This window comes from Lepidochelys kempii, chromosome 21, assembly GCF_965140285.1.
Source record: "Lepidochelys kempii isolate rLepKem1 chromosome 21, rLepKem1.hap1, whole genome shotgun sequence".
In the NCBI taxonomy this organism is placed as follows: Eukaryota; Metazoa; Chordata; order Testudines; family Cheloniidae; genus Lepidochelys; species Lepidochelys kempii.
This window is the reverse complement of record NC_136400.1, coordinates 17,010,381-17,023,378: the sequence shown is the minus strand read 5'-3', so window position 1 is coordinate 17,023,378 and position 12,998 is coordinate 17,010,381. Positions and strand designations below refer to the sequence as shown.

Below are 12,998 nucleotides of genomic sequence, written 5' to 3'. Positions count from 1 at the left end.
CCTTCCTACGCAGTCTAGTCACATGCATGGTAGTCACGTGGGTGCACTCAGCAGTGGCTTCTTCGTGATGGTTTGTGCACAGACTGCACGTCCACCTGGTGTGCAGAGGAGAATGGATGGGATCAGTCCATCCACAGAGCCCAGCCAGGAGCGCCTCTTCCGTCTGAGCACATCCCCCTCCTACGTCTGCCAGGTCTCTGCCGGCCAGTGCTGTGGGCTGCTGACTTTGCATCAGTGCTGCTCCTAGGCCTCCCCTGGGACTCTAGCTGCTCTGCAGGGCGGCAGCACATTAGGACTGGCGCCTTGCTTACCATTTTCTTTCCTCGTCCATATGCCCATCTGTGGGTCTCTAACCACTCCGATGCGGTGTTGGCTGCCTCCCGGGCTCACAGGTTTCTGACTGGTGTGTGCAAAGTCTGGAAAGATAGTGGCCATCCCTGTAAATAGTAGATAGTGGCCATCCCTGTAAATCGCTGGACTCCCCTTACATCCTTTGGCCTGGACATTTCCTTAGTTTGTCAAGGTCTGTCTGGAATCCCTCAGAATCCGACATTCCCATTCCCTCACACAGCCGGGCCTACACGCCGCCCTACACTCTATTCCTTTGCACAGCTTGTCCTACACCCCCTCACTACACCCACCACTTCTTCTCTCCCTCCCCAAATCTATTCCAGAGAAAAGGTTTCCCCTCGATGGCCTGCAGCAGATTGCACAAGGGAGCCCTGCCCCACCAGTCTTGGACAGCATCCCCATCAGCCCCTCTCTCGGGGATCCCTGTGAGCGTAATGCGAACAGCCATCACATCTGTACCATTCTGAGCCCCTCTAGTTAGCACAGAGCTCAGGCAGCCAACTGTCAAGGACGGGAAGCAATCCAGTGAGCTCGTCAGTTGGCACAAGGTAAAAGAGATCATGGTTAATGTGACAAAACAGCCCCGTCGCTGGGGAAAGAAGGGAAACATTCACGGCTATGACAGATGTCACCGATGTCTGTACAAATGTAACATTGCCTGTTTCCGATATCATGCCAGCAGAGCCATGCGAGGGGAATTGTTGTTCTGCCCTGAGAATCACAGGGACTGGGGAAGAGGCAGAGGAGAAAGGAAACCCACTGTGACAAAGTGGGACTGTTCTTAATGTTCTCTCTGAATACTGTGTGTGTGCCTCAGTTTCCCCTAGGCATTTCTTAAGTATCTAGGTGGTGGGATAAGCTGTGCGATTGTTGCAGAGCCTTAGAGGGCAGTGCAAGGCTGTCTAGGCAGAGAATGGCCAACACCCTGTCTCCTGGCAACTGATGGCCTGGCCCTTACCCCCTGCAAGGTGAGAGCTAAAGGTGTTGGAGAACAAAGGAATGAGGTGACCTCCTGGCCCAGGGAAAGGGACAAAGCCCAGAGGAGGAGGGGGTGGAGGGTGAGTCAGTTGGGGGCTGGCTGGGAACATGGAATGAAGTGCAGACGTGGTTGTCTGGCTCACTGCCCCCCAAAACGGACCCAGCTGAGGGATCCTGTTCTCTGCACCTACAAGCTCTGTTTTAGACCATGTTCCGGTCGTCTAATAAACCTTCTGTTTCCCCGGCTGGCTGAGAGTCACATCTGACTGCAGAGTTGGGGGGCAGGACCTTCTGGCTTCCCCAGGACCCCGCCTGGGCAGACTCGCTGTGGGAAGCGCACGGAGGGGCAGAGGATGCTGAATGCTCCGAGGTCAGACCCAGGAAGGTGGAAGCTGTGTGAGCCGGGTGTCCTGCAGACAGGCTGCTCCCAGAGAGGAGACTCCCCCAGAGTCCTGACTGGCTTCGCAGGGAGCAGTTCCAGGGCATCGCCTGGGGACTCCGTGACACCCACTTCATATAAGATCCTTTTCAGCACAGGAGGGTCGGTATCATAATCTTCATCCGTAAAATGGAGCAGCTGAGGAACAGAGAGGGGGCATGGCTTGCCCAAGCTCATATAGACCTGAAGAGGAGCTCCGTGTGAGCTCCAAAGATGGCCTCTCTCACCAACAGACATCAGGCCAATAAGAGACTTACCTCAACCACCTTGTCTCTCTAATACCCTGCGACCTACGCTGCATACAAGGTCATACAGTGAGTCAGCAACAGAGCAGCCCTACCTCCCACTCCTCTAGCCGCTAGCTGTCCCACCCTCCCACAGCAGGGACTAGAACCCAGGAGTCCTGGCTCCCACACAGCTGGACGGGACCAACCTTGATGCGTACAGGGAGCTCCTGTGTATGGGCTAGCGGTGAGTGGGGTGTATGAAGTCATTTCTCCAGGTTCTGGCCAAGCTCGTCACACCCTACGATGTCAGTTCCTGGCTCTCCCCAGGCTGACTGTGGTCTGGAGCCGGAGGTTAAAGCAGCAGAAGCTCAGGTGTAAAGAACACAGCCAAAGCTTCCCATGAGGGGCTGTGCGGGCGGAGCTGCTGCTGACACCTGGCAGGTAGGCCTCTGACTCGCTTACCTGCATCCTGAGGCACGTGCCCTCCGGAGCCATAGGCAGAGGGTGCTGCAGGCCTGGACTGAGGTGCCCGGAATATGAACGCACACTCCCTAGCCCACAGACACTAGTTCTGTACACAACGCCCACCCAGGAGGCCTCCCAGGTTTGCAGGAATCTGCTGCCTTGCCACAAAGTCTGTCTCACTGGCAGGCAGGAGCCTCTGCAAACTGTGCCCCTTTCTCTCCCTCTGTCCAGGTATCCCTTCTGGGTACCTACGTGTCAATAGGTCTGCCCAAGTGCAAGGAGCCATTGCAGCACAAGTGAGTCTGCCCAGGAGGGGCCCACACTACGGATGGCACTGGCAGCATCACCTGCTTCAACCCATCGCCATCTGGCTTCTGCATCCTTGGCCATCAGTCTAACCAATTTGTAAGCAGGCATCATGCCATCCCAACAGGCAGGCCAGACTACAGAAGGCCAAGAAATTAGATGCCCAGAGCATTGCACAGAGCAGCATTCTCAGCCCGTAGAACTGCTGCTGGTCTCTGATGTCCTAGCCAAGCGAACCTCTGTTGCAACACCAGCACTGGTCTTAGAAAGTAGGGATGGAAAAGTCCTATTAGCCACGCAGCCCATCTCCTGGGGCCATTGCAGGACTGTATCCTTCCCTACAGGGCGTTCTCTCGTGGGAGAGTCACCCACGTGACACAGTGCCAGGTCACCCGCTATATCTGGGTTCCATATATGAGTAGTCGCTAAAGGGTTAATAAATGATTAATACATATTTTAATAAACAGTTAACAAATCGTTATAAAGTCCAACAGATCTACAGGTCACTTATACCCATCGTTGTACTGATGTGATCATACCCATCATCTAGAACACGTTTTCCTCCTCTCTGCAGCATGTTGCTGACATCTAGTAACCCACTGACACACAGACGTTTAGTAGAAAGTGACCCTGTTATTTTACAGTCTCATAAAGGGACAGATCCCCAGCTGGGGTTAAAGGGCGCAGCTCTGTAGACTTCAATGAGGCATGCTGAGTTACACCAGGGGAGGATCGGCCTAAAGATCTCACTGTTAAATTAACTATTCCTGATATTTAGCCTGAACATTCCCTCTTCTAAATTTCATCCCATTGCTCCTAGCCACAGCTCTGTGCATCCCTCTCTTCCTCCTGGGGGCCTGATTCTCTCTTATTGTGCTGGTCTCAGAAGAGTAACCCCTCCCCCCAAAGCCGAGTCGCTGGTGTGAGATGAGAACCGGGCAGCTGGTGTTTTACATCCTTCCAACCTGTGAAGCCTGCGCTATTCCCCGTTAGCTGGTGGGAGTTGGCTCTTTTAATCTTCCCACAGCAATTAATCCTTCCTGCTCCCTGACCAAAGACCCCCAATTCAGCAACATGTTTCTATTCATGTGGCAACAGTGCGAGTCCAGGTGGGGCTTTGTGCTACCACTGTAGGGAAGGACTGACACCTTTGGGTGGCTAATCTGAGAGCTTTCAACGGAGCCTAGTCCTCCCGCCGGCTCTCGGCAGGTGTGCATTTCACCCTTAATGAGATGGACCCAAACCAATATCCCCTGTCTGAACTTGGGACATTTGCAATCTGGAGCCGAATCCTGAGGCCAGAGCCTGTCTGCCAGAATCCCCTCCCAGAATTCTCTAGGCCGCAGTGTGGCAGTCCCGCTGGGTTGATGGTACTGCAACCTCCATTGCCTCCCTGGGTGTTTTCCTTATGTCGACTGGGCTCCAGTGATGTCTTCTTAACAATCTGTTGCTGACAATGCTATTATCAGCAATTGGCCCCTCCAGCAGCTGGTCTGCTAGTGCAGATGGGATCAGACTAGTTTCAGCACCCTTAGAGGAAGCTTGATTGAGACTCATAGCACATCAGACTGATCCCTTGATAAGCAGTGTGTAACGCTGCCCGGCCAGATGCCAGTGCTTGCCCAGGCTGCGGGCATTAGTTAAGAACTGGCAAACTAATCACCTGTTAGTTTTGCTCAAAATAGGTATTAGTCTGCTCTGAATGTAGTCAGTGTTTACACTCTGAAATGCTTGTAAGTGGCTGCATGCATTAATCTCATGAGCACTGTCTGTAGTCCATGTGATAGGGAAATATGTAAGTTTTGCTTCATAACTTTGAAAATGTTTGCTCTGAACTTGTGAACCCAGGTTAAAATGAGATGGGCTCTCAAGGAACATTGCAATACAAAAGATTGGTTAACGGCCGTCTTGGACCAAGGACTTGGAAGCTGAACTAAGGAAATAAAACAAAACCACAGGAAAACTTTCCATCTCTCTCTTCACTGTTTGAACTCTGAAAGGGCCAGAGACTCTAAACTGACATAGAGATCCCCACAGGTTACCTCGGGGTCTGCCCTGAAAGACACTTTGAATTGACAGATCACTACAACTTTGTCACCTTTAAGATTTAGATGTGAACTCATTTGGGTGTACATGTTAGCTTGCTTTAACTTGTAAATAACTCTCATTTCTTTTTCCTAGTTAATAAACCTTTAGATAGTTCAATACAGGGATTGTCTTTGGTGGACGATCTAGGGTACCAATTGATCTGAGGTTAGTGACTGGTCTCTTGGGACTGGAAGCAACTTGAACGCTGTGTGACTTTTCTTGTAAGTTTATCACTAAGTCCAGTTTGTCTGGATGGCAAGACGACTGTGACTCCATGGTAAGACTCCAGAAGTTCACATTTGTTACTGGCTTGGTGAAATCTTACAGGACACACCAGCAGTTTGGGGTGCCTGCCCTGTTTACTGACAGTGCCCCGAGGTCGGCACTCATGGTCATGAGCCACTCCCGACAGCGGCTCTGTTTTCTAGTGTAGCTGGGGCCGAAGAGAATCAGAAAGCAGCAGAGGCTGGATCAGGTTTTGCCAGGCACCGTACTGTCCACTCAGGGCTTGCCACCCCTCTGCAAAGTTCAGGCAGAGTCCTTGTTTCTGGAAGGGTCGTGAATTTACGCTGGACATTGCAATGGGATTTCTTGGTAGCTACACCATCATCATCACAGGCCAACACAGCATTATTGGGCAATTCACTTGTCCTGAAACAGACAGTGGCCCTATCCTCATCTGGAGCCAGGCTGTTCAGCGCCAGGATCCTATTTGTTTAGGAAGGGAAACCGTAACCCACTTACCCTCCTTTGATGTAATCCAGGAAGGTGTACTCCGACTCCACAGTGAATGAGAGCAGCGTCACCTCGGAACCAAGAGACAGGGCAACACGTTACACAGCCACCAAGGCTGCAGGGATCACTGGTGCAGGGCTGAGTGCCGAGGAAAGGTGCTAGTGGGATGCCCCTGGAGACTACAGATTTCTCGTCAGCCCGAGGAAGTAGCTAACGTCCCTACACTGCTCTCTGGCAATGTGGGTCATGTTGGGCTGGTCGGACATTTTCTGTCAAAACTATTTTTCAGTGGAAAATTGAGCTTTCAACTACAGTGTTTTTTGGTGAAAATATCTGAATTTCATGGGAAATGTCTGCATTCCTTGGAAAATCCCCCTAGGAACTAAGACACCCCGACTTTGAAGGGATGCTGTAGCACTTCAGGGGAATTGAGATTCAGTCACTTCATGCGCCATTCTTCTCTATGCACTGGACTTCATTTCCCATGACGCCCCACGGCCAGGGACGCCCAAGTAACACTTCCCTTCTCCAAGAGGGGGGACTGCAGTGCATCATGGGAGATGAATACCGACCAAGAAAAAAGCCTGGCTCATAGAAGAGGATGGAGGCATGAGGTGCCCAAGCTCCAGCTCCAACAAGGCGCTGCAGCAGCATTTCCAAATTTAAAGGTTTTGGTTTTCAGCTGAAATCGTCTGAAATTTGAATTTCTGGTTGTCACCATGGATCCTCCCCGCCACCCCATTTTGATCCAGCTCTTGTTTCACGTCTGCCTGGAGGGCCCATTAGTTTCAGTGGGTTAGGGATTCAACAGGAAGCACAAGTTTCACTCTTTTTGGAGGTCCCAGTACCTGGGCTTTCCTAGGAGGCCTCTCATCCAAGGTCTGACAGCGATCAGGCCTCTTTAGCTTATAAGATCAAAACAAAAACCGGTCCACAAGAAGCTGATTGGTGACTGAGTGGTTCCACATTTCTAGTGATGTGGCAGAAAATTCTGACCCTCCATATCAAAGCATAACATGGGGCAGCGGGGGGAATGTTGGGGAAAGAATGCTTCTGATTGGTTGCAAAAAGAAAAGGAGGACGTGTGGCACCTTAGACACTAACCAATTTATTTGAGCATGAGCTTTCGTGAGCTACAGCATCCGGCTGTAGCTCACGAAAGCTTATGCTCAAATAAATTGGTTAGTGTCTAAGGTGCCACAAGTCCTCCTTTTCTTTTTGTGAATACAGACTAACACGGCTGTTACTCTGAAATCTGATTGGTTGGTTCTGCATGGCAGCTTGCCATCGGGCAACTCACCATCCGGGGATAATCATCTCCTGCCTTCCTGGGTAGCTTAAATCCCAAAGAAAAAACAACATCACTTACTGTTCCCGAGTTAATGTATTTCTTTTTCTTCATTTTCTTTTTGGGATTCACCACCTGAAAGACAAAGGAAATGGAAGAGACTGAATATCCTGGGGCCCAAAGTGAAGCCTGCTTATGCTAGCACAAATGACACCATTGGCATAGGTCCCTCAGCAATAGTGATGGTGGAGGTTGTCCATTTTTACCAGTGTGTCTTCTTCCTGCTCTATCTTACTGGAGAGCGAATAACCAAAACTGAGTACAGTGTTCCAAGTGAGAGGCATATGACTGATTGATAACGTGTTCGCAGTGTTTTCTATCTGTCTTTATCCATCACGTCAGATATTCGGACATCAGAACAAGTCTCCAAATTATCTGGATGCTTATCTTTATTTTTAGTCTGAGATATGCCCCCCACCCCTCCCAAAAAACTTATCAGCAAAGTAAAAACAACCCATCTTGCTTCTGATCTTTATATAGCCATCCCTTAGCAGGGATAAGGATGGAAGCAGAAAAGCCTAAAGCAACAAATTCAACTCTCAGCAAAGGCAATTCTTTACATCTCGCTTGAGCAGCCCTCGGGATGCCGGAGAACATAACAATGTTTCTGTTACTAAAGGGAATGTTTCCCTTCTGTGTCCCAAAGCGTGGTCCCAATTCTAGGAAAAGATTTTAGAGATTTCAGCACTGACGGTACAGTCGCAATGTGGCATGAATTGGGGGAGCCCCCACAGAACTCAGCTGATCTACAGCAGTGGAGGATGAAGCCCCATGGGAGCAGTCACCCTGTGCTGAGGTTCAGCTTGAGACACCACTTACTGTCCTCCCAGCAGGGTTTATGGAGGATGGAAACGGTGCACGGGCCCCATGCTGGCTCTCTGCAGAGGGGGATTTCACTCTCAAAGAGCACGTATGTCCCCCATCATCCCAGAACCTCAGCACCTCACAATCTTTATGATATTTACCCTTCCAATCCCCCGTGAGGCGGGGCAGGGCTATCAAACCCATTTTACAGATGAAAAACTAAGGCCCAGAGAGATGTGACTTACCCAGCATCCCACACGAATTCCATAGAGGGGGAAGGGACTTGAACTCTGTCTCCAGCTAGCATCGTGACCACTGGGCCAGCCTTCTTCAGGGCTAGACTAGCACTGTCCACATTGTTAGACCTGGAGGCCAAGTGACTAGTGATTTGGGATACCTCCATTTTTGAGCACCCAACCTGGAGACACCTTGAAGGGGTTGACTTTCAGAGGGCTGGTGTTGGACACTTTGACATCAAGTCCCTTTAAGACAGCTCAAGCTGGGTGCCCAAAATCACTGGCCTCTTTGAAAAAGCTTGGCCAGAAAGTCCACTCTTCAAATGTCCAAATTCTGCAGGACACAACTGCCCTGGCTACTTTCCACAGCCAAGCTGCTCCACAAGGGCCCAGGTCTTTCCAGCATCTGGGATGGGGAAGCGCCCAGATTTCCTGACCCTACTGCTCATCTGGCCCTCTCCAGCAAGTCCTGGTCTTCTCCCAGCCCAGCGGCTCTGCTGGCTTCCCTGAGGCTCTCAATCATAACCAGGAACATGGCCTTTCCAGACAGCAAATTGACATTTTTGCTCTGTCTCCAAAAAGAGCGAATCTAAAATCACTTTTCCCCCTGCCCTTCATGATGATCCATTTTGATAAGGCCTTGGGAATTCATCTGGAACAAAAGGCATTAATGATTTGAACAACTTATATGCCAGTCTCCCCCTCCTCCCCTTTGCTCCCTCCCCCTCCTCCCGCTGGAGGGAGCCCCGCAAGCCTGCGATGAGACATGCTGGGACACTAATAGTGTGTCAGAGCCCATGTGGCCATTCGGAAAGCTGGCCTAGAAACGTCACATCCGATGAGATTAAAAGGGAGCTGCCACGGTTAAGGCGTGGGGAGGGCACAAAGCACTTTGGGAGAGGGAAGGAAACCCAGCCCAAGAATGCAGGGGATTCAGGCATGGGATCATTGCTCGGATTTGCTTATCGCGGACACACCGGCTCTGCCATCTGCACAGAGAGTTTTAAGAACGGAGGCCCTCAGTCAATGGGGCGATGCTGATTGACAGCAGGCAAAGAGCTTGCCTGGAGCCTGCTCACTGTTACTCTGCCCTGTGTCCCCACTTACACCTGTGCTCAGAGTTGCCCTGGCTCAGCTGACATGAAATACGTCCCAGGTTTTACTTGCTGTGGCACGCCAGCAAATAGCCAGCCACAGCCTTGCCTCCCAGCCACGTGGAGAAACACCAGCCAGGCCCCACCAGCAGAATCCATCTCACACAGGCTGCATCAGTGCTAACCCCCGGGAGCTCACTGGTGAGGCAGCTACACGTACTCTGTTCTGGCCATATGACATCACTAGTGGTAAACTGTGGCCAAGGTCCTGACATACCGGGATGTCCAGACTTCAGTTAGTGCGAGGTTGAAATTCTGGGCTGCAGCCCCTGGAGGGTGTAAATCAGCATAGCCCTATTGGCTTCACTTTATGCCAGCTGAGCACCTGGCCCACAATGTCCCCTGCACCAAGGTGTCTAGTGTCCTTTCCCATTGCTAGTTCATTGGATTCCTGGATGCTGAGACTGCCCCAGCGTCCTGGAAGGATCAATCAGGTGTCGCAGCCAAGGAGATATGACAAGCAGAGCCCAGTAGCAAACAGAAACATGGGAGTATCCCAGAGTAACTCACAGATGGGTTTGTATCCATGGTAAAATCCCTTTATGGTTGTACAGTAGCAATTTGTCTGTATTATTTATTACTGTCAGGAAATGTCTAATAATTGGCTTTTATACAGTATTTTCTATGCTCAGGGAGACTTGAATCTTGATTTCTGAGCAATTTCCTGCCAATGCCCTGAGTCCTGAGCAGCTGCCCTCCCTCTGTTCCAGCCCATAGCTCCCCAACCCCTACTCTGCCAATGCCCTTGCACCCTCACCTCTGCTGTTTCAGTCTTGGACTCCCCAAGACTGCCAGTTTTGCCGATGCACCTCCATCTACCACTGTTCCAGGCCCAAGTTCCCCACACAGCTTTCTGATGCCCATCACTGCTCACTGGCAGACCTGGCCATCTCCTGAGCAGGGACTCAACTGTGTGCTGATTTTGTTATTGCAATTATTGTTATTTATTATTACCGTGGTGCCAAGACGCCCTAGTCACAGACCAGGACCCTACTGTGCTAGGTGCTGTACAAACACAGAGCACAAAGATGGTCCTTGCCCTGTAGTCAGATGTTCTCCAAGTTAGGAGAGACCATCAGACTCACCTCCCATGTGATGTCAGCATGCGGTGAATCCAGGCTGTCCGAGGAGAGCAGCCAGTGTGTGACAGCAAACTGATTGGGTGGCATTTGATACCATTGTCACTCCCTTTCCACAGGTACAAACAACTGCACAAGGGACTAGGCAATCATTAGTCCTGATCTCACAATGGTGTCGCACTGGTGGTGACCACTGGCCAGACCCTCAGCTGGTGTAAATCAGCATAGCTCCACTGGACATTTGCCAGGTTACGCCAGCTGAGGATCTAGCCCAGGAGTCACTCCTGATTTACACTACCTCTCAACACTGGAGTGCACAAGGCTGGTGGAAGGGACGTGGCCCAGAACAGTGGAGGCCTGACTGCCCAGAGCTTGGCTAGCCCCCTAGGTGGGTTCTGGGGGTGCCCCGTCTGTCACTCACCTCATAGACGTTGAACTGGCTTTGCCCGCGGGCCAGCTCTCGGTAGCTGGTTGTGAACTCCCCAATGAAGTCGTGGCTGTGCATGGAAAGAGAAGCTTTATGAGAAATTCTCTAGTGATGGATTGTCAGCCTGGGAGTTGTGCCCAGGTGTCAAGGGGCCATGACCACCTTGACCTTCCCATATTGCTAAGTGGGGGCAGGGTCCTGGGGGGAACCACCGCTGTAGAGTTCACTCAAGCTCCTTCTTCCCTCCTCGCTGTCTCTTTCTCAGTCCCCTCTCTTCTCCTGTTGTCTTTCCCTCTCTGCTGCACTGGAATCACTGACAAAGCATCTCTCTGCAAAGAGAACGAGTAATGTCTGCAGCACAATGGCCCTGATCCTGCCCCGGATGGAATCACTGCAAAGCCCTCACTGGCTTCAGTGCCTAGCCTGCTCTGGCATTTTTGAGGTTTGTATTGGAGGCTGCATAGATCTAGTGAGTCCCCCTTACCTGCCATCCCGATCCCAGTCATACACCTCCACCTTGATGGTCCTGCAAGACACAATGCCAAAGTTATTGCCAGAGTCAGGGTGGGACGATTTCACTAAAGGATAGATCAGATCATCCCTCTGCCCCCACATGCACAGCCTAGGCTAGCATCAGCATCTTCTCTGGCCCTTCACTCAATGCTGCTGCAAGAGTCTTCTACTGTGCAGCCTGGAAGAGTCTTGTCCATTCTCCATTGCCTCCCAGGTCTCACCTAAACACATTCCTACTTTCCTGGTCTATGGCCTGTAAGTCCTTCATCCCTCTGCTGGTCTGGGCTATGTACTGCTCCTCGTCCGCTTTCTCTGTACACCTTTATCCTGCCCTCTCTTCATTGCCTCTTCAATAAGGCAACCTGGCCTTTCTTTTCAAGCCCTCTATATATGAGACTATAGTTAATGGTGCCTCACCAGGGGGCTAGACTAGCTGGCCTCTTGAGGTCCTGTCTGCCCTACATTTCTATGGTTCTGTAGGTCTCTAACCATTCCCATCACCAGTCTCTGGGCCAGGCCTAATTCTGCAGCCCCCTTCCGGAGAGTGGTATTAAAATAGCTCAGCACAGAGTTTCCAGTGGAGTTTGGCACAAGCGTGATCTTCATGGATTGAACCAGGGCCCTCCAGACCTAAAAGCAGGAAGCGCTCCAGGGGAAAGACTGTCACAGACTCCCACCCCTACAGATCAGCACAGCTCTAACACACCCTCGCTCATGATGGTTACGCAAAGGAACAGAGATTACTGCACGAAGCCTCCAGCCGATGTGGACAGACACGGGTTAGAAGCCCGTGGCTGCACCCAGTGGGTGGGGAAGGAGTTAATACTCAAAGCGCTGTCTCAATCAGGGAAACAAAGTGAGGGGGTGGATTGCGTGTGTTGTCTCCATCTGTGACTGGCTTGGCCCTGGTGTCTACGTTTCCATGGCAACTGAGGCTAAAAATACACTTCCAAAAAAATGGTGGTATTGGCGGGGGGGGGAAGAAGGGGGAAAGACCCACGCAACAGTCAAAACAAACTAATTAAATCTCCAGCGCAGGAGTTGGAATGATAATTAAAAATCATCTTAATAATTTGTTTGGACTTTCTTGGAAGCAGGCGAACGAGTTAAGTGTGTGGGGTGAACCCACCGTGCTGCAGAGACCAGCAGGGCCACACAGGAGGGAGCTAGGATCGTTCCAGGAGCCATGGGTCACCAGGTGAAGAGTGCTGGCTGGTGACCGCTACCCTGAGATCTCCACAGAGCTGCCCTGCCAAAGCGGATCAGAGAGCAGGGGATATCTAGCCTCAGTTTCCCTCAGTGCCCAGTACCAGCTACTTCAGAGGAGGGGGCAGAACCTCAGTGGATAATTATGGAATAACCTGCCCATGCGGGAAGCTTCTTCTTGGCCTGTATGGCTAGTAATCGCTTTATGCCCTTAAGCAGCCGGGTTTATAGAATCATAGAACTGGAAGGGACCTTGAGAGGTCATCTAGTCCAGTCCCCGCACTCATGGCAGGACTAAGTATTCTCTAGACCAGTGCTACTCAAAGAGGTGGTCTGCAGACTGGGAGCCATCGGCCCAAAAAAAAAAATGCCGGTCCCCCACATCAGATAGCCTGAGAAGCACTGATCTAGACCATCCCTGACAGGTGTTTGTCCAACCCGCTCTTAAAAATCCCCAATGATGGAGATTCCACCACCTCCCTGGGCAATTTATTCCAGTGCTTCACCACCCTGACAGTTAGGAAGTTTTTCCTAATGTCCAACCTAAATCGCCCTTGCTGCAATTTAAGCCCATTGCTTCTTGTCCTCTCCTTAGAGGTTAAGAACAATTTTTCTCCCTCCTTCTTGTAACAACCTTTTATG

At 51.1% G+C, this 12,998-nt stretch overlaps 2 protein-coding genes across 5 annotated transcripts in view; both read right to left on the bottom strand.

Annotated features, from left to right (window-relative positions):
* CYB561D1 (cytochrome b561 family member D1) overlaps positions 1–12,998 on the bottom strand; it is a 433,261-nt gene that overhangs the window by 257,754 nt on the left and 162,509 nt on the right. The gene's annotated exons all lie outside the window — the stretch shown is intronic.
* CPNE5 (copine 5) overlaps positions 1–12,998 on the bottom strand; it is a 195,661-nt gene that overhangs the window by 57,371 nt on the left and 125,292 nt on the right. For all 4 annotated transcript variants that reach the window (XM_073320008.2, XM_073320009.2, XM_073320011.1 and 1 more), the window contains 4 exons: positions 11,122–11,163; positions 10,632–10,707; positions 6,959–7,012; positions 5,599–5,660 (listed from right to left, as the gene is read on the bottom strand). In XM_073320008.2, the coding sequence (XP_073176109.1) occupies positions 5,599–5,660; positions 6,959–7,012; positions 10,632–10,707; positions 11,122–11,163 (234 nt within the window). The remainder of the gene's footprint in view (positions 1–5,598; positions 5,661–6,958; positions 7,013–10,631; positions 10,708–11,121; positions 11,164–12,998) is intronic.